Raw genomic sequence first — 20,013 nt, forward strand, 5'->3', positions numbered from 1 at the left:
GCATCCTTTGCAGTGCCTACCACCTCCTAAGATGGGAGCTCAGTAACTGTGACTCCCGCCCTCCCATCTCTCAGGGTCTTTGGGATCACATGGAATAATGGGGGTATTTGAAAGTCCTGTGTGAGCTGCCAAGCTGTCTCTACCAGCTATGGATTATTATTATTATTATTACTTTTATTATTATTATTAGTTTTAGACCCTGATAGGGCTGAAATTTTGTGTCCCCTCACCCCCTACTTTCTCTTCCTACTTAGAAAGGTGGTGAAAGCGGGGCTTGGGGTCTAGGGCAGGCAGCCTCCCTAAGCTCCCCGCCTTAGAGGATACTAGGCTGGAACCTCATTTCCATGGAAAGGGCTATGTTGGGGGAGGATCTGGGAAAGAAGACAGAAGGGGGTGATAACACCAGATCTCTCCTTTAGGACACGATCAGTCCTGGAGACCCAGGCAGAGGCTTCCCTGGAGGGCACCCCCCGTGCCAAGCTCAGGGTGGAGAGGCCCTCCCCGCCCTGTGTCACTCAGGCAAGCTCGGAATAAGGCTGCCCAGCAGTTAGCAGCAGGGGCCTGGGGGAAGGCTGTCACTTACCCCCAGCTCTTTAATTCTGTCATCTCCTGTGAGCCTCACAGGAGCCCTATGGGGCCAGCAGGACTGACTGCATCATCTCCACTTAAAGATGAGGAATTAGAGTCCCAGAAAGGTGACGCATGTTGCCCAGGGACACAAGCAGTTCCTGTCTAAGGCTGTTTTTCTGTACCTGGTTGGTGTTTAATTTATGTTGGTAGGTGCATTGGGTGGTTGGTGAGGGAATAAATGAGTCTCCTCCAACTCCTTCCAGACCCCCCACAGTGTTCACATCCCAGCTGATGGGAACGGATAAAGCTGTTTGGGGAAGCAGGCCCACAGGGAGCTCAGACAATGCCTTGTGCGACTTAGGGACGGGTCCCCTCCCTACAGGTGATGTGGTCCTGCAGGGAGCACAGCCTGGACAGAGGCATTGGGTGGGATTCTGGCCCCCTGTGCAGTAAGCAACCTGCACGACCACCCTCAGAGGAAGCACAAGTTCTACAACGGGGGTTTCCCAGGGTCCCCGGAGACCCAGAGTGTGGTCATAAGCACAGCCACCAAAGACATGAGCCCCAGCCCAAGGAGGGGCCAGGGTGCTGCCAGCTGCCCACTCACCAGCCAGGACCTCCACCAGGACTTTCCTGAGAGTGTCGGCCTCGCTACCATCGAGGCTCTGGCACTGGTAGAGGCCAGAGTCCTGGGCTTGAAGATTCTTCAGCGTAATGGTGAGCGTGCCGCCCAGCGCATCATCCTTGATGACCGTGCTCCCATTCCGCATGTTCAGGAAGGACAGCAGCCACGAACTGTGGGTGCTGACCACCCGCTGGCACGGCTCCTCTGCACCCAGCTGGCGGCACCAGGCTTTGCGCCTCCGCCAGTGCTTGAAGGCGTCATAGGGGCAGGAGACCCGCAGGGACTGGCCTGCCAGGCCCTGGAACACTGTGGTGTTGAGGCCTCTGGACAGCTCTGGGGAGGAGACCTTCATTCACTCTTTCATTCATGTACTAAATATTTATTGAACACCTACTTTCTATTGAGACAGAAATCCTGCTCTTAAGGAGCTCAAGTTCTTATAGAAGCTGGAAGAAGGTGGCACAGCCAGGGCATGTGTTTACGGGAAGTTGGAAACCATGAAACCTGGGTCCCAGGTCTGGCTCTATCATCGCTGGACTTGCTGAACATCGTTGCAGAAGTAACTGACCCTCTCTGGGCCTGTTTCCAAAGACACCTGATCTTGAAGTTCTCTCCAGTTCCATTCGCACATCTTCTCCCGATCACACGGAAACGAGGCCTCTCCTCACCCCCCTCCATCTCAAGAGAGAAGGGCTAGCGACCGTCTCAGGCGTGCGGCTGGTTCCGCAGGGGCTGGGCACCCCTCCCGCCCTGGCCACGCTTGTTCCTCAGGCCCTGCCCACGCTGGTACCGGCTCTGCATTCTGCGCTCTCTGACTTTTAGCTCCCAGCTTCCCTATTTCTGTGGCTTTGTTCCCCTTTCAGGATGGACCCTTCTCAGAGCTATTTTGGGGGAGACATGAGGCTGCTATTTTGGGGTCCTCCTTGGGGTGGGGAGATGGGCTCAGAGCACCAATCTACTCCCAAGGCAGGGGTTGCAGGGGAATCACCCAGATTCCCCTCTGCCTCAATTTCCCCTCTTGGTCCCCTTCTGTCACCCCATCCTCAACCAGGGGTGATAGAAACTTGACAGATAGGACTGGGGAGCTGGCGGCCTGCCTTTTGGAACCAGAGAGCCATGGTGAGCAGTGGCCCCTCCACATGCCATCCCACCCATCCCCCTGCTTCCAGCACCTTCCTCCACTCCCCCCCCCCAGCTGCAGGAGCCAGGTCCCACTGGGCCCACCTCCTCTCACCCAGGTTTGCCTATTGCTCTGGGAAAAGGCAGTTGTGTGCATGAACCGGGGGTGTCAATCCCCCCGGCTCAATGACAGAAATATTTAGTCCCCTCGCCTATATCCAGGGCTGAGGACAAGAGGACCTTCTGAGCATGAGAGGGGCACCCAAAGGACGAAGCTTCTCGGTCTGGGTCCTCTCCTCCCTCCCACCCTGCCGCTCCTCTGAGGCTGGTCTTATGCTTCAGGGCTCTTGCCAATGCCCCTGAAACTGCCCCCAGCTACTAGCTAGTAATGGAGGTGCCACCATCAGAACCCCTTCCTTTCCCACGTGGGAAATCCACCAGCCTTTACACCTGCAGGCACGTGAGTCTGGCGGTGGGTCCTGACAGCGGGGAGGGAGGGCCGGCGGGCAGGACGTGGGGCGGGTGGGCAGAGAGGGGTGCAGGACGTGTGTGCGAGGACTTCAGCCTCCTTCAGCTCAGTGCCCCCCCCCCCCCCCCGCCTCCTGCTATATACTCAAGGGAGGGAAAGGAAGGAAGCCAGCTGCAGGAGAGGGAGGGGATCCTACCTGTGACAAAGAGCAGGATGAGCAGCCAGAGAGGCTCCATGTCACCCTTCCCTTGCAGAGGGCAGATGCAGGGTGCCTTGTGCAAGATCTTTTTCCCTTGAGTTGCAGAAAGGAGAGGGTCAGGCTGGTCAGGCGCTGTCCGCAGGAACCCGCTCCCGGGGATTGAGCAATAGTCGGGACTGGAGTCTGGCTTTATGATTCAGGGAGGGGTTGTGGGGTGGGGAGGGGAGGGGAGGGGAGGGGAAGGGAGGGGAGGGGAGGGGAGGGGAGGGGAGGGGAGGGGAGGGGAGGGGAGGGGAGGGGAGGGGAGGGGAGGGGAGGGGAGAGGAGGAGCTGCTGCAGCCTGGAAGCAGGAGGCTGAGGACCGCAGAGCTCCAAGAGGCCAGCCCTCCATCTGTGCCAGCCAAGTCATCCCTCATGGCCGGGGCCAGGCAGGGTCCGAGGCTGCAGAGTCTAGTCCGGGACTGCTGTCCTCACAGCCGTGTTCAGACCCTCCGGCGGCCCTGCCCTCCATCCTCTGGTTCCAGCCTTGCAAGGGATGGAGAATAGTTTCTCCTCTTGCAAGAAGCCGGGGCCCTCACCCAGCCCCTTCTAGTCCTTCCTCGGGCTCGCGTCCCTGGAGTGGGTCAGCGGTAAAGCACACAGCTCCGGAGCCAGGCTTTGTGGCTTCAGGTCCCTTTTTACCCACCTCCTGTGTGCACGGCCTGTATGCCCACAGCCTCTGTCTCAGTTCCTGTGTCTGTACAATGGGAATAGTAACTGCGTAGAGGCCTAGCGGGAGCATAGCATGATTTCCACAGGCAGAGCGCTTTAGAGCAGGGCCTGGCACACAGCAAGCACTCAACACGATTGACTAGTGCCATTATCCTAGTCAGCAGGGGAAGAAAGAAAGGGCTGTCCGTGAGAGAGAGGATTTTCTCTGTCACCCGGAGTCTCCTGCCCAAGTTTGGCCTCCCCTGCACAGTTGGGTGCCTCCTGTGGGCACATGCTCCCACGGCCATTATTTTGTGCACACACACACCTTGAGCTCCCCACCATCCAATGGGACAAGACAGGACAAGACATTTTCTGGAGATCTTGAGGTGGAGGTGCTTTCTCCCCAGGTGCGGGTCCCAAGAAGGGTGATCCAGGCACAGGGTCCTGCAAATTCGAAGGCACAAAGGTGTGAAAGGGCCTGTGAGTCAGGAGGGGGGGGGCAAAGCAACTCCCAGGGGCAGGAAGTTGAGTCGTGCTGGCGGAAGTAGCAGGAGAGGCAAGCACTCTGATCTGTTATTTCATTCATTTATTCTTCCATATTTACTAACCATGTGGACAGGGAATGAACGGGCTCGATCCCCGGCTGGGGAGCATACCGGAGGCAACCGACTGATATTTCTCTTGCATTGGCATTTCTCTCTCTCTCTCCTTCTCTTTCTCCCCCTTCCTCTCTCTAAATTAATAAAAACAAAACGAAACAAAAGAAAAAACATATCCTCAGGTGAGGATTTAAAACAAAAAATCCCATGAACCTTTATCTGACTTTCTGGCCCATTTATGCTCCATTTGGACCCCTCCCTCTCACTTCCTTTCTACCTGAAGAAAGCGTCCTTTTTCTTGCTTTAAACCTTCTATCAAAGGGCAGGCACCAAGAAATCTTTACTAATTCCTCGCAGCGTGTGCATATCAAGTGTTCTCATCTTTTGGTTGTGCTAATTTGTGGTTCAATTCCCTGTTCCTCACACCTGAGCACGGGAATATTTAGGCACCGCCCCACTCCCAAGCACAGGGCCCTTCCTTTCTCTTTGCCAAACCTGAGGTCCCAGTTGCCTGCCACCTCATATTTGGGCCCAGAGGTCTCTTTCCCTCTGTCATTATATCTGAACGCCATCGTTCACCAAGGCATGCATTTAACCTCCATGAACGTGCCAGTCACGGTGCTCAGGAGCCCAGGTCACTTGGAGACCCAGTACTCCCAGATATGACGGTGACCATCCGGAAGCCTCAGAACCAGGAGCACGACCCGACACATGAAGTGGTCCTGATGTCTAACTTTGGCTGAAACTTCCCAGCTGCCTTGTGAGAATGCCTGGAGGTTGCCTAAGAAACTCCTGATAGCAGCTGTTGCAAACTGTTACCTTCCTCAAGCACACACTTCTATCCACACCCCTCTCCCTTCCCCAAGAATAAGTCAGCTCCGTTACCCTCTTCCCCACCCTCCCCCTCTTTCTGACCCTCCATCAACCTCTCATTCCCAGTCCAGCCAACACAGCAGCTAGAGAGGTGCCAGAGTCTGGTCAGGACCACAGCCAGTCCCTAGGCCTGGGGCCTCCGGGAAGGGTGCAGCTGGGACAGCTGGCAGGGGAACCACTCCGACTACCCGGACCCTCAGCCCAACCTGGGAAAGTCCCTCCCATCGCTGCCTGAGAAATGGGCTTGAGAGAGTAGTTCCTGGTGTCCCCTGACCCTTGGCCACCAACCTCAAACACCAGAGCCTACAAATGCCGTTTTCTGAGGAGACTTCCCATTCCCAGTTTCCTTTTTGGTTTTGTCTTGATTTTAATTGATCTCACCTTCCTGGACCCAAACCCCTGCCTTCAAGCCCCAACCTCTCTCTCACCTCTGACCCCTGCAGACTGACCTTCTCCCATCTCTCTACGTATTTGGGCTGTCACTCTCTGGCACTTCCAGTTGAGGCAGTTCCCCATTCTTAGCATCTTATATTTTCTAATTGAGGAAAATATAAGATGCCCTTGTCCAAGGCCAATGACTCCTCTTCTCAGGGCAGGACATCTCCCAGGAGGTGAGTGACAGAGTAGGGACCCAGGCACTAAACCTGGTACAAGACGTCACAGGCACCACCCAGCTGAGACACAAGCATAGGGGCTCTCACCTGCTGCCTGATTGGACCAGGGCTGGTCGCCTTTCAAGTTGTGCCCACCTAAGTGTGGCAGGCAACCCTGGGGAAATTGCCCGGGGTGTGCAGGTGGGACGCTCGGCTACCGAGTAAGTGTTGATAACCTGATGCCTGACATCTACTTAACGAAGCGCTCGTACAGCTTGAGGCTGATCATTTCAACACTAGGTCTGTAAAAACTATCTAACGTTTCTAAATTTTTAAATCTCCGCTTGAAATTTTTTGGCAAGCTGATCAAATTGTGCACCCAATAACTTGCCTCTAGGACTATATGTTTTCTATCCTAATCTGGGCACAGATGATAACCCCAGAGCTCCTGTGGGCATGTCAGAAACTGAACTTTAAAAGGGTTTTGTGGGGACTGGAAGGCTGAGAGGGACAGAAACTACAGGGTAGGGGTTAAGCACACAGGCTTTGGGTCATTGCCGATCTGTGCTCAAGCCCAGCTGTCATTTACCAGCTGGGTGGCCCTGGGCAAGTTTCCTAGCTCTCTAGGCCGCTCCACTCTCTGGGTATGTAAGGTTATGGCACATTGTTAGGTGCTCACAAAAGTAGCTAGTGTTATTTTCTTCCCTCTTTAATGTATTTTTCTTGAAAATCTTTCTTTCTCCTGCCTGTCTTCACTCCCAAATTCCATTTCCTTTTCCAAGATGATCCCTCTCTCTCTCCCCCCTCTCTCCACCCCCCCAGCTCCCTTTCTCCCTCCCTCTCTTCCCCCCTCTCTCTCCCTCTCCCCCCCCCCGTCTCCCCAATCCCCAGGAGCTCGCTTTCTTACCTACATCCTCTCTCTTCCTCTTCAACGCCTTCCCCCCCCAGCCCTGCCTGGCCACATTCACGTGGGCACAGTCTCAGCTGCCCTGAAGCCCTCACCTGTCCCTGCGTCCCCTTCAGTGACTGCCCCTTCATCCTCACTACTATTGTTTTGCTTTCACACTGCTCGTCCGCCCCCCTGAGTCCGATCCCTCGATCCCTCGACGTCACCGATGGCTTCCTTCCAGCGCTCCTCCCCTTGGCCTCCTGCTGCCCCTGACGTCCTTGACCACTGTGCCGACCGTCCTTGAGTCCTGCCCCCCCCAGCCCTTGCTGACGCTGCTCAGCCCTGCTCGGTCCCGGTCCCGGGGAGAGCGGCTCCTCTGGACCCCAGGCCCAGGCCCCACCCCCGGCCCACTGCTCGGTCTGAGCTCGGGGGGGTTGCTGGCGAGGGTCCGAAGGCGGCTGCTCCCTCTGTAGCCTGGGCTCCTGCAGGCGCCCCTTTTCCACAGCGGCAGCAACACCGGTCTCTCTCCCTGTTCTTTCAAGTTTGGGGTGTTAACTGCTCCTGATCTTCACGCATCATGATCCCTTGCCGGTTCCCTCATCCTCGCCCACGCTCTGTAAAGCATCCCGTTAAAATGATCAGCGACTGAACCCTTGCGTGTGTACATCTGTCCTGGAGGGGACAGGCCTGCCATTGCCCCCTCCTTTTCGGCATTCCTGTTACTCTTCCAGAGAGGAACGGCTGGAAAGCCTGAAGCGCCTTCAGGGTGCATTCATTTATTCCACACGTATGTCCCACACACTGGCCATGTGCAGGCACCGTGCTAGATGCTGGGAAGGCGCAATAAGCAGGAGAGGCGCTGCCTCTTTGTCATCGGACGGGGCAGTGAGGTTGTTATTGTCCATCTGTCGCAGCTGGATGCTAGGAAGTCAACGCTGTGGGTTTGCGGAGTAAAGGGGGCCCTCAAATGAGTCATCAGAGAGAGTTTGGGCCACAGATGGCCACCTCAGCCAAAAAAGACACATCTGGGCATCTGATCTGAGCGTGAGCTGAGAAGTCAGGATGCCCAGGAGGGTGGAAATGGGGACCCAGCCTTTGACCCCAGAGACTGCACTCTGAAGGTTGCTCTTGCCGTGGCTGGGAGCACAGTGCCTTAGAGGGTGGTTAGAGAACGGCCGCCTTTCTGAAGAGAAAGACAGCACTTTCTCCAGGGAGAGGCTCACTCCGCTGGGCACTGAATGGGCCCGCAGGGTGGCACTGTTGCCCTGTAACGCCCTTGCCTGGGTGAGGTCACCAGTTCCCTCCCCGCACCCAGTGCGTGCAGGCTGTGCAACCCGGGCATCAGCAAGGAGCTAAATCCCAAGACCAGTGAGCGCCCAGGCCCGCCCTTTCTAGCAGCCTCTGACCGCAAAACCCTTTAAAAGTTCAGTTGCTGAGTCATTGGCAGGAGCTCTGGAGTTACCATCTGTGCCCGGATTAGAGTAGAAAGCAAAGATAGTCCTAGAGACAAATTATTGGCCGCACAATTTGGTCAATTTTCCAGAAAAATTCAAGCAGGGATTTTAAAATCGCAATTTAGAAACATTAGATAGTTTTTACAGACCTAGTGTTGAAATGATCGATCTCAAGCCGTTCCCGCGCTTTAAGCAGATGACAGGCATCGGGTTATCCAGTCACCTGGCAGCTGGAGCGTCCTACCAGCGCCCAGGCAAGCTGCCTGCCACACTGAGGTGGGCACACCTTGAAGGGAGAGTGTGTCTATTATAAGAATAACTATATTAAATGTGTTCAGCATTTAAAAAATCTTTTAAAAACAATATTGAATTCATTTTTATGTGAAAAAATATATAAAAATTTACTCTAAAAACTTGAGTTGTCTGTACGTCAACCACTTAAAACACGTGAGCATTTATTGAGTGCTTACTATGTGCTAAACCTTGTTCTAAGCACTTCAAATGTGTTACTTCATTACCAATAAGGTAGGTAATATTGTGACTAAGATCAAGAGAAATGAAATACCTTGTCCGGGATCACATAGCTAGTACAGATGGAAGTTAGATTTGGGTCTGAGTGGTCTGGCTCCAGAGCCAGTCCTCTGAGCAATTTCACTGAGTGGAATTTTCTTCCCCAGAGATAATCGCTGGTAATGTTTTGGTGTATGTTCCTCTAGTCTTTTGCCTGTGGTTACACACAGAGACACAAACACAAATGAGTTCAAGCTAAGTATAGTGATTTGTGGCTTACACTTTTCATTTAATCTATCCGGATCATCTTTCCAGATCAACTGCTACAGTTTTACTTCATTTTTGTAATGTCTACATAATATCCCTTGGTGTGGATATAGCATAAACTATTCGATCAGCCTCCTATTAATGGATATTAAGAGAGTTTCTAAGAGCTGACTCTTGCAAATTGTGATAAGCATAACTTATTTTTGGAGAAAACATTACTGCATGGATTATTTTTACAGGACACTGATTAGTGTCTCTTAAAATGCTAAGGTTTTGTGGAGCATTGGGAATCGAAACTAAATACCTCAAAAGCTGTAATGAGCTTCAGCTTGTGATCCCCTCCTTTTGTGCTCCAAGGCCACGGTCATTGAGCAGAACCCACCTGGGGCCAGTCTCCTGCCCCACATCTCCAAACCATCCCCATAAACTCAAACATCTCAACTCCTAAAATATAAGACTAAAATATCAGAGATAAGAGAGATGGAGGAACCACACTTTCTCCAACTTCCGGCCCAGCTTCTTGATCTCTAAGTTTGTGGCCCTAGAGGACAGGACTTCAGTGCAGGCACTAACCACCACCAGCGGGTGGACAAAGGATGGGAGAGCCAGGAAAACTGGCTCGAGGAGAGATTTGATGGGGAGATGGGAGAAGGTAGCCACCAGGTATTGACAGCAAGATACGTGCGGACTTTGAAAATGTGCTTGTGTGTTTGCTTGAGGAACAGAGCCAAGCTTCGGCTTATTTCGATGACTTTGAGTTGGTGTCAGCCTGGATGTCCTCGAATGAAGCTCCTCGAAAGATGGGACCACTGTGAAGTCCAGCTTGTGTCTTGGCTACACATGTGGCAGCTGCAGTAGGGGGTTAAGAAGTTCTTGTTTTGAGAACTCCAGTAAGGATTCTGCGGAGAAAGAAGCTCGAGCAGGAGAAGAGGCGGTAGCCGTCAGGAAGGAGAAGACAGGCCGCCGTTCTGACCCTCGGAAGCTGCCCTGGGGTCTAGCATTTACATCAGCAACTTCTTTTTCACTATGTCGTGACTCTTGGAAGAGACTAAGTAGTTGTCCCCCAGACTGTTTCCTCTGAGAACACAGAGAGACTGTATCGTCCAGCCTCTCTTGCTGGTAAAGGTGGCCAAGTGACTGGGATCTGGAAGAAATGACATGTGCCCCTTCCAAGCCTGGCCCATAAAGCCTCCTGTGCAATCATGGATGTCCTCTCTCTCCCTCTCATTTGCCCCTCAGATGCCGAGCATCTGGTGGAGGGTTCTGGGGCGCTAAGGATAACTAGTCGGAAAGAACCTGCATCCCTGAGTGACTGTGTGGAGCAGAGCTTCCTCACCAAGCCGTGCTGGGCTGTGATGGAATGAGAAATAACCTTTTATTAGGTTTTGGCTTCTTTGTTACAGCAGCTCTCTTACCCTGACTGACGTACTGTGAGATGGTGGTATTTCTCCCACTTCTATGTTGCTGCTTCTCTTTTTCCTAACTATCCTTGTCTTTCACTCATCGCTTGAACAAAAATATATCCCAAGAGTCAGAGTTCCTCTGACCACTTTACTCTGGGTCAGCAAGTGACCCCAAGTCCTCATCTCCCTTCTGAGCTGCAGACTCTCATCTCCAGCTGCTTAAGCTTAGCTGTCCTGCAGTTCTCGATGCTTCTAAACCTAAACTCATTACCTCGCTCCCCAAACTGGCTCTCTCTTCTAACTGTCCCTCTCACTGGCCACCAGGCTTCTCCTAGAGAGACTGGTGACGCATCTCTGTGTTCCTCAATTCCTCCCTCTCACTCCCCTTCTCTTTCCCCCACCCACCCCCGATCCTCCATCGGCTGCTCTCATGACTTTAGCTCTCTCCTCCAGCTGAGTGGTACCCCCAGCCTCTTCTCTAAGCGGGCACCCCAGGCTATATCCACATCAACTCTTGTGTGGCCTTTTGCGATAGCTTTTTTTAAAATTAAGAAATGTTTTAAGCATACAGAAAAGTATAGAGAATAAAGCATCTACCTCTTGTGCCTATCAGCCAGCTTTGTCAAATCTAAATATTTTACTATATTTGAAAATAAAGACAAAGAGGAAAAAGTCGTTCAGATCTAGGAAATTATGTTATCTCTTACATTGTATTAGATGGAACTTTATGGTGCACTTAACAACAAAAATTTATGGGCATTTTTATAGGGGGAAAAATGCTATTTTTTTTAAAGAATACTTCATTGACTTTTAGAGAGAGAAGAAGAGAGAGGGAGAGAGAGAAAGAAGCATCGGTGTGAGAGCGTAACATCGATCGGCTGCCCCCTGCATGCCCCTAGTGGACAGTAAACCTGCAACCCGGGCTCGTGCCCTGACCAGGAATGGAACTGGCAACCTTTGGGCGCTCGAGACGATGCCCAACCAACTGAGCCACACCGGCCATGGCTCTGTGGTTATTATCATGGGGGAGCCTCAGAATTCAGAAATTTGAGGTTATCTATCTATGAATACAAGGTGGGGCAAAAGTAGGTTTACAGTTGTGAGTATTCAAAACAGAATTTATTCTTGTATTATTAATTATTGTATTACTTTTCCATATGAAAAACTGTAAACCTACTTTTGCCCCACCCTGTATATATATTTAAATAAAACATAGCAGGCATATTTGAAACCCCTTACCAGTGTACCGGGTATGAACGCATCTAGTTGAGATTTCAATTTCTTTGAACACTAGTGAAGTTGAATTGAACGTTGTTTATGTGCTTTTGGTTTTTTTAATTTTCTTGTTTGTGAATTTTTTACCTATAATTTGCCGATTAAAAATGGTTTGGCCTTTTAATTGAGTTATAAATGCTGGCTACTAACCCTTTATCAGTTGCGTGTGTTGCCAATGTTGTCTCCCTGTCTGTGGCTCACCCTCTCCTTCGTTTCTGGTGTCTTCTTTTGTACTCAAGTTTTTCACATTAATGTAGTCAAATATGTTACATTTCCCCTTTAGGATTTGTGCTTCTGATGTCTTGCTGAAGAAATCTCCTTGTATCCTGAAGTCATAAAAACGCCTCTATTTTTTTCTAAACATTTTATTGTTTGGTTAATGACCTTTGGGTTTATAACCAGGCTGGAATTGGTTTTTGGGTAAGGCATAGGTAGGAATCTAATTTTCTTTTCCCCATATGGATAGATAGTTGTGTCCTCTCCCTGGGGTGGGGTGGGCAGGAGAAACCCAGGTTCTCTTATCTGAGGCCACTGGTTAATTGGGACTCTCTCCCCTTGTCTCTCCAGCTGAGCCAGCCACACTCCTACTATTCCCTCTTGGTTCCTGGAGGCTTCTATCAAAAAAGGTTACCACCACCCTCCAGAACCTTTCACATTCCCCTAGCTGCGGCCATGATTGCTTTGTATTGTCATTATTTTTTCATATATCTATCTACTGTGTGCATGTGTGTGAACACACACACACACACACACACACACACACACACACACCAATGAATTCTTACAAGAAAAGGAATCTAGAAGCACTGTGGTTAAAACCTGTATCTAGGATCTACCATTTACTAGTTGTGTGACTTTGGGAAATTACCTAACCTCTCTGTGCCTCAATTTTTTTCATCTGTAAAATGGGGCAAAGTACCTACCTAAGAGGAATGCCTAAGCCACTAATGCATGTGGAAGAATGCGGCCCATGAGAAGCTCTCGGTAAATGTTGGCTTACTAGAATGACTCTCTGGATCCCAGTCCCGGGCAGTGCCTGGCAGTCAGCGGGCACCCATAGTACTTGTCTAATGAATGTGACTCTAAGAGCTCTGGTCTGAGCAATCCTTTGGGTTTTGTTAGTTTTTGAGGAACCTGACCCCTGGATGATGCCTGACACTTCAGCCAGGACAATGCTAGCAAGAAGCCCAAGTCGGGGAGCCTGAGGGGAAGAGGGGCTTCCTGGTAGGTATGTAGACAGAAATATAGACCAAGACAGAGCACTGCGGGAGCCTGGAACCGTGGAGGACCGGATGTCATGAAGTGTGATTAATGCCAATGACCTTTTCAAAGCAAGGTCGCTCAGGTGGGAGGTCGGTACAGCAATGGCCCTGCCTCCAGCAGTCAGATCTGGGCCGCAGGAGAAGGACTCGGGCAGGAAGGGCAGCGCTGAGACCTGAGCTGCGAGGTGACGCTCAGAGCATCCTGCTCCCTCCTTGCCTCCTGCCTTCCTCACCCCAATGCCTGGCGCTACAGGTTGGCATGATCTCACTCCCACAGAGCCTCAGACTGGGGACAGACCATGTCCTCAGTGCTGGGAACCTGGGAAGCGGATGTCAGCAGAGATGTCACACTTGACAGGCACTTAGCCCACCTTCCTCCAGGAAGAAGACCTCGTCCTCCCACACCAGCCTGCAGACCTCAAACTGCCCACCCTTCTCTCCCACCCTTGGCTCCCTTTCTGGCCTTGACACAACCTGACCCTCAGGTTCCACCCTGTGGGCAAGGCTGAGGTCCCACTGGGACTGAAGGTGAGCAAGGTGCTGCCTGAGGCAAACATTCCCGAAGGAGCCGCCTGAGCAGGAGGCGGTGAGCCCCCTGTCCTGGGAGAGATGGGAGCAGACTGTGACTCACTGGAATTTCACAGATGGGTCTGGTGTCCCATTGGCAGCTGGATTCGATGACCTTCAATGTCACTTTTGAGAAGCGATGAATCTGCAATTTCATTCTCCCCTGCACTGTGGCAGGATGCGCCCCTTGTGCCCACAAGGCCTGGAGTACCGGGCTCAGAGGCCCTCTTCGGAGTCTGTCTCCAGAGGGCCCTGTACAAGGACTTCGGGGACGCAGGTGGCCTCCCTTATCGCTCTATTCACATGAGACACAGTTGGCCAAGGGGTCACAGTTTCCATGGAAGGCAGAAGAGCCCAGGCCAGCTCTGATGAAGCTGTGTGGGCCGCTACAGGGAAGGAAGCTCCCCCACCCTGCCCTGCCTGGCAAGGCCAAGGCTTCGGGGACCTCTGAGCAGTGGGCACTGCCAACGTCTGGCAGGGTCATTCGTGAGGATGGGTTAGAATCAGGAGGTCAAGAAGGAGAAGAGAAGCTGGGGTAACAGGGATAGAACTTTCTAGCCTGGTTTTGAGGTCCTGAGAGGACAGAGAGGGAGAGTTCTCACAAGGACAGTGGTCATTAGAGGAACTTGCTTAATTCATCAGAATTTCACAGCCTTTGGTCAGGAAGGAAGTGGGAGCCAGAGAGGGAGGTGAAGATTGGGTTACTCAGAAGCATGGGGTCACAGACCCTCCCTAGTCAGACTCAGCCTTAGTAACACTCCTCCCAGACCCTGCGGAGGGAGCAGGCAGGTATCCACAAACCCCAGTACGGTCCCCACAGCCTGCCCATCACAACCCTGACTCTCATAGCTTCTCCCCTCTGGGTTGATGAGGACTTTTCTTCCTTTGTGCTCCTTCCTCATCTCCTTTGCAGGAAAGGATGGCCCTTGCTGGTTTAGGACCTTCTCGGCCTCAAGAAGTCACCCATCACTGGGAGAGCAGCCCTATGCCTCACACAGACGCTCACCGCGAAGTGACTTCTGCCTTCAAATCCTGGGCCCCTCCTCTGGGGCAGCCAGCTCGGAGCACTGGAGTTAGTTTTTAGTGATGCTGGCATATTCCACAGCCAGAAAAAGGTCAGGTGTGGGCTTGGGGCTAGGGTGGGTGTTGACGTAGATGGACTCCTCAGGGCAGCAGGGCTTCAGGTGGGTAAGTGAGGCATAGTGGATGTCCCCGGTGTCCTCGACAGAGCCCATCTGCCGGCTGGAGCCCTGGGAATCAAAGACAAGTGGAAGTTCATTGTACAGATCACAGCCGGGAGTGGTCAGTGGCCCCCCAGGTGCCCAGAGCTGGGCTGAGATCAGGGACAGGGATAAGGTCCGGGACAGGGCGTGGATCTGGCAGAGCCTGTGGAATGGCAGAAGGCAGTGAGGTCACCATCACCGAACACGTTTAAGAGCAAGGGAGGCTACGCAGAGTGCGGCCCGCGGGCCGGCAGCACCAGCAGTGCCGTCTCAGGCTCCAGCCCAGACCCGGTAATCCAAAGTCTCTGCAGGGGGGACGGAGGGTGGCTGAGCCACAGGCCATCAGACCCACCCGATGCATCGCATTAGAAAGCTGTCTCCCACAGGGGCAAGGTCAAAAGCGCTAGGTCGGCTTTTCCCTCCCCACGGGGTTTGAATTGGGAAATATATAGATGAGGCATTGGGCGCATGGTGAGTCACAGTGAGTCCAGCTTCAGGGTAAATAGAAACCGTGAGTAAACAGAAGCCAGGAAATTTTAAAAAGAACAGCAATGCTGAAAACAAAGGTACCCAGGAAAGCCGAGAGTCCCTCTGACTTGGGGCAGGATTCGTCCTCCACACAGTGTTATCCTTGTTGGTAGGAATGTCAGAGATGTGGTGGGGTTTGTCCTCGCCTGTGAAAAAACAGTCAGCTTTAGAGGACGAGCCTCTCTCTACCCCTCTCGTGGCAATTCCGGCGGGGCTGGAGGCCCTGGCCTGTAGAAGGGACCCTGACTGGGGAGAGGCTGGGTTGGGCTGGGAAACACCGTCCCGCCTGGGAGATCCCAGGCGGCCAGCACAGATTGGTGTCAGAAAGCGGACATTAGTGCTAAACTAAGGACAAACCCAAGCGGCTGCCTGCGTCTAATTTGCTTCAAACCAGTACTTGATCAGTTCTAGGTCAGCAGACACATCGCTGGGTATGTGGTTAATAAACACAGCGCTTATGTGCTGAACAAACCAACAAAAACAAAGTAAGGGTCTCAAAAGGCACCAGTCTGATCATCTGGCACGAAATGCTGCAGATTTTACACGTGGTTAATGCTAACGCTTAGAACTTGGGAGGTTAAAAGGTGCTCCCAGTGCTTTCAGGAAGGCAATATTTAAATGTGAGAGCAATGATTTAAAAAGGTTACCACAAACCAGAAACATCTCTAGATAAATTTGTTTTAAAATCCTTAACGATAAAATAATGAAAAAATATATGATCCCAAACAGATATTAGAATACCCAGTTTTAGGCGAATTGGCGCTAGCCTCTCAGGCCTGTCGCCTTGCTGGTGAATGGGCGCGCTACGCCTGTCTCGTGGCTCACGGGCACCTTATGGGGCCGAGCATCGGGTGGCGTGCTCGGAGCCAGCGGGTTTACCTGCCCTGGCTCGTCCCCGGGCTTTGCGGAGGTACAGGATCAGGAGGAGGGAGAGGCCCAGCAGCAGGAAGGCCACCAACACGCTGGAGATGACATTCCAGTGGCCTGGGGGGGGGCTTTGGAACAAGGACCAGTCAGGTGAGGAAAGAAGGAGCCAAACTTCTGCAGGGAAGCCATCCCTCCCCCATGCCTGTTGTCACACAGACGCCCCCTCTGAGCCGCAGGAGGCAGCCCCACCACCCTGCAGGCCATGCAGCCTCATGGGCCGTCCCACCTCTGGGCTTGTTTCCCCCTCTGTAAAGCAGGAATGCTGACAATGCCTCCAGTTTTGCTGCTCACTGTCCCCTAACTGGCCTTCTGGGCCCCTGTTTGGGGACCTGTGCTCACCTCTCCTGCATCCTTCCCTTAACTGTTCTTGGTCCCGGCTCCTCCCCCTCAGCCCTTGGCTGTGAGATGCAGTTGACGCTCAGAGAACACTGGTGTCGTTTGACAAAGTGCTCTGTCAAATCATAATAACGGTAAGGGTAGACTTTCTTACCACACAGCAGGTTCCTAAGGAAGGGTCTGGGGTGTCAGGGGTCATGGGGGTGAGGCAGCAGCTCTAGGGGCACCGACCACTCAGCTCCACTGGCCAGCATGCCTTGGAGAAGGAACTGAGGTTTGCAGGACCCCAGGACTCGCAGTGATGGAGGGTGGAGGGAGAGGGGGGACAGAGGCAGGCAGAAAGCCAGCTGTCAGGCCAGCCGCAGGGCCTCGAGGAAGCCAGGCCACGGGCTCTAGGCACTGCAGAGAGAGCCTTTCCCTAGGCCCTGTGGCTCTGGGACAGCTCCCCTGAAAGGAGGGGAGGGGATGGGGGCAAGGGAAAGGAAAAAGTAGCACGCTTGGCACTGGGCCCTTTGTGTCCCCTGAAGCAAAATGACAATGTCTGGAGACATTTGGGGGCACCCGGGGGAGGCTTGTGCTGTCCCTGTCTAATGGGTAGCAGTCAGGGATGCTGCTGATATCCTACAACACGCAGGACAGCCCCACCCAACACAGAATTATCTAACCCCAAATGTCGATAGTGCCAAAGGTAGCAAACCCTGACGTAAGGTGGGAAAGTTATTGGCCCATTTTGCAGATGAGAAAACTGAGGCTCGAAGAGGTAAAGTGACCTGAAGCAAGCTGTCCAACCCCCACACCATCCCCTGAGAGCCAGGTGTCGGTGGGAATGTGCAGTTGGAGGCATTTGGCACAGCTGGTGATGGATGGGAGGCAATGGAGGTGTAAGGGGATGGGGGAGGGGTGCCGGTACCTGTCAATGACAGGGCTGATGGTAGAGGTCCAGGCTGTGGTCCTGGTGCTCCTGGTGCTCCTGGTGACTTGCAGTGTTGGAGCTGTGAGAGACAACAGTGAAGGGAGCACTCCTATCTGTTTGTCCCCATTACAGGGCTCCCCTTCTAGTCCCCAACCCTAGGAAGGAGGAGCCCACACATGGCCCTAGACCAAGTGAGGGCTGAGAAGCGCTACGTGTCCCGCGAATGCCCTGTGGAGGTGCCACACTGAGCTGTGCTGGGTTTCCTTCACGGTGAAGTGCCACAGGTCAAGTGGCTTTAGACGAGGTGCCGCACTGTCACCAGTACATTGATTATATTCTGTGGTCTCTTCTATTTTCATTGGTTTTGAACACGTCATGTGCTTTCCACCTGCAATGCCTCCCTCCTCTGGCCCCCCAACCTTTTTTGTCTCTCCTGTACAAATTCTTGCTTATCTAACCAGGCCCATGTAGTGTCACCTTCTCCAGGGAGTCCTCCAGGAGAACCCATACTCCTGGCCTTCACCAGCAATCTGGTCCCTCCCTTCTCTGGGCCTCTATCCAATATGCCACCCCCCACGCTGCTCCATAACCCTTTATTTATGTGTCTGCTTCCAGGCTGGGCTGTGGGCTCCTCCCGCACAGGATGGGGTCTCAGGTTTTTTATTCCCCTTCCCGATCCTAGCCCCATGCCCTACATGGAGTGAGCAATGAGCCAAAGCTTGGGCAGAGAATGACGGAGCAGCTGGCCTGGGTCCCCTGCGGGGCAGGCTGGGCAGCAGGGTGGGGTCTGAGAAGGGGCTATTAAACCCCCGACCATCTCAGAGAAATGTAGGGGAGCTTTGCAACTCTGTAGTTTTCAGGAGGCATCCCTGAGGGCCTCAGGGTTAGGGGCCACCTCGAACTTCCCACTCTGAGGCTTAAGGTCTCTCAAGTATCAGGGACAGGTTCAGGGTGAGGATCCAGGCCTCTGAGCCCTCAGCCACTACACCTCCCAGCCTCACCCCCAAAGTCTCATGTCTGCCTCACTGTGGCTGTCCCCTGTCTGTCCGCATTTCTTGACCCCCACCCAGTTACCTGTGACCCATCCCAAGCACAACCCTTCGAGAGAAGGTTGGGGATTAGGGTCAGGGGTAAGTGTCCGGGAATGGGCCAATCGGCCAGTCTTGCTCAAGCCTGAAGAAGCCTGATGATCGTTACCACTCAACGGGGGGGCGCCCTATGAGTAACAAGGGTTCAGAGAAGTGTCCTGCTGGGGAAGGAAGGACTGACTGGAAGCTGGCAGCCTGAGCTCTGGTGCTGGTTCTGCCATTAACTGGTTGGTGACCTCGGGCAAGGTCAGCTATGGGAGGACTGAGGAAGTGACTTAGGGTCCTTTCCAGCACCAGCATCTTGTGATTCAGGGAATCTGAGAAGCACACAAGGAGGAAAGAACTCACCCTGAGATACCACCAGAGAGATGGTTTTGAGAACAGTCACCATGGGATGTTCATAGATTGCACACCAGTAGGTCCCCGAGTCCCTCATTCGGAGCGCAGCCATGGTGACGGTGAAGTAGCCCAACTCGGGGTTATCCGTGATGAAGAGCTGAGGGTTCCTAGGCACTGTGCTGAGCCCCGAGTGGGTGGCTAATATGATACAAGCGTTTGCTGGTGTTTTTCTGCACCACACTTTCACCTTCAACCCTTCCTGGGATGGGTAAGGGCATCTCACGGAGACAGTCTCACCCTCTAGGGTCCACAACTGTTGCTGCTGCGCCCAGGAGCCTGAGAACAAACCCTCAGGTCAGGGAGCCCCCAGCTGCCCTGCAGAGCTGGGGGCCGGGACCTCCTCAGGAATCCTCTCTTTGTGTCTACACTCAATGTGCCCCCCTCCCGCCTCTGGCCCCTTCCCTCCGCACAGCCCCTTCATGCCCACCTCACTAGCCATCCTTCCTCCTCTTGCCCAGTTCCCTCTGCTCCTCACCTGAGGTCAGGAGTGCCAGCAGGACAAGTGGCAGCAGGTGGGTGGTCCCCCGGGCCATGGTCCTCTTCTTGAGCTGGGGTGGCAGCAGGGACGCCCTGAGGAGAGGGAGCCAGAGCTGGGAGGGACTTAGCCAGCCACGAGGAAGGCAAAGGCCCCTGGTGGGGAACTGGGCGCCTGGGAGGAGGGGGAGGCCTTGGCCTATAGGCAGGACCCCCCCCCTGCCGTGCGTTTCTGGCCTGGATTGGGGCTCCCTTGTGTCCAATCCTGCCCAGCTGCCTCCCTCCCACATGGGTGGGGAAACATGTGAGAGCCCAGGAAGAAACTGTGGTGAAATGAAAACCCATTTCTCCTCCCTCTGTCTCTCCTCTGTCCCACTTCCCTCCCAGCCTCAGCTCTCTCTTCCCCAGCCAAGAAAAGCAGGAGCTGAAGGTGAGGGACAGAGGTGGGGGACCTCTGGAGGTCCCATTGGTCAGGGGCCTCCTGCCCAGGCCTGCTGGGAATTGAGGAGTCCTGCAGGGACTGGAGGGGGACAGGAGAAGGAGAGGGGGAGTCATTTCCAGGAATGGAGGTACAGGAAAGTCCCTGACAAGGGTAGGAGAGCAAAGCAGGCCTCAGGGGTGGGGAGGGAAGGAGAAGGGGGAGGAAAAAGGGAGTCTCTGCCCCCTATGTCCCCAGTTCCCAGCTTGCCACTATCATCACTCCTTAAGCATTTGTTGAAAGACCACACTAATCAAGCACATTTTTAAAATAATTTGTA

At 53.4% G+C, this 20,013-nt stretch overlaps 2 protein-coding genes across 2 annotated transcripts in view; both read right to left on the reverse strand.

Annotated features, from left to right (window-relative positions):
- TREM2 (triggering receptor expressed on myeloid cells 2) overlaps positions 1–1,547 on the reverse strand; it is a 2,970-nt gene extending 1,423 nt beyond the window's left edge. Inside the window, exon 1 of the mRNA XM_016212708.2 lies at positions 1,178–1,547. Within this exon, the coding sequence (XP_016068194.2) occupies positions 1,178–1,547 (370 nt within the window). The remainder of the gene's footprint in view (positions 1–1,177) is intronic.
- Positions 1,548–14,440: 12,893 nt separating this feature from the next.
- On the reverse strand, positions 14,441–19,314 carry LOC107536838 (CMRF35-like molecule 8). The gene is made up of 6 exons (XM_016212674.2): positions 19,257–19,314; positions 18,731–19,057; positions 17,292–17,373; positions 15,998–16,113; positions 15,161–15,264; positions 14,441–14,617 (listed from the first exon to the last, which is right to left on the reverse strand). The coding sequence occupies exons 1-6, from the start codon at positions 19,312–19,314 to the stop codon at positions 14,441–14,443; spliced, it is 864 nt and encodes a 287-aa protein (XP_016068160.2).
- Positions 19,315–20,013: the final 699 nt, after the last annotated feature.

This window comes from Miniopterus natalensis, chromosome 5, assembly GCF_054644295.1.
Source record: "Miniopterus natalensis isolate mMinNat1 chromosome 5, mMinNat1.hap1, whole genome shotgun sequence".
NCBI classification, from domain to species: domain Eukaryota; kingdom Metazoa; phylum Chordata; class Mammalia; order Chiroptera; family Miniopteridae; genus Miniopterus; species Miniopterus natalensis.

Bases quoted from the DNA above. Each gene is read 5' to 3' on its own strand.
- LOC107536838 (XM_016212674.2), bottom strand. From the start codon at position 19,314: ATGGCCCGGGGGACCACCCACCTGCTGCCACTTGTCCTGCTGGCACTC. The intron at 16,114-17,291 runs GTACCGGCACCC...CTTGTTCCAAAG, and splicing joins ATCAGCCCTGTCATTGACAG to CCCCCCCCCAGGCCACTGGA. The intron at 14,618-15,160 runs GTACCTTTGTTT...TTTGATTCCCAG, and splicing joins GGGACTCTCGGCTTTCCTGG to GGCTCCAGCCGGCAGATGGG.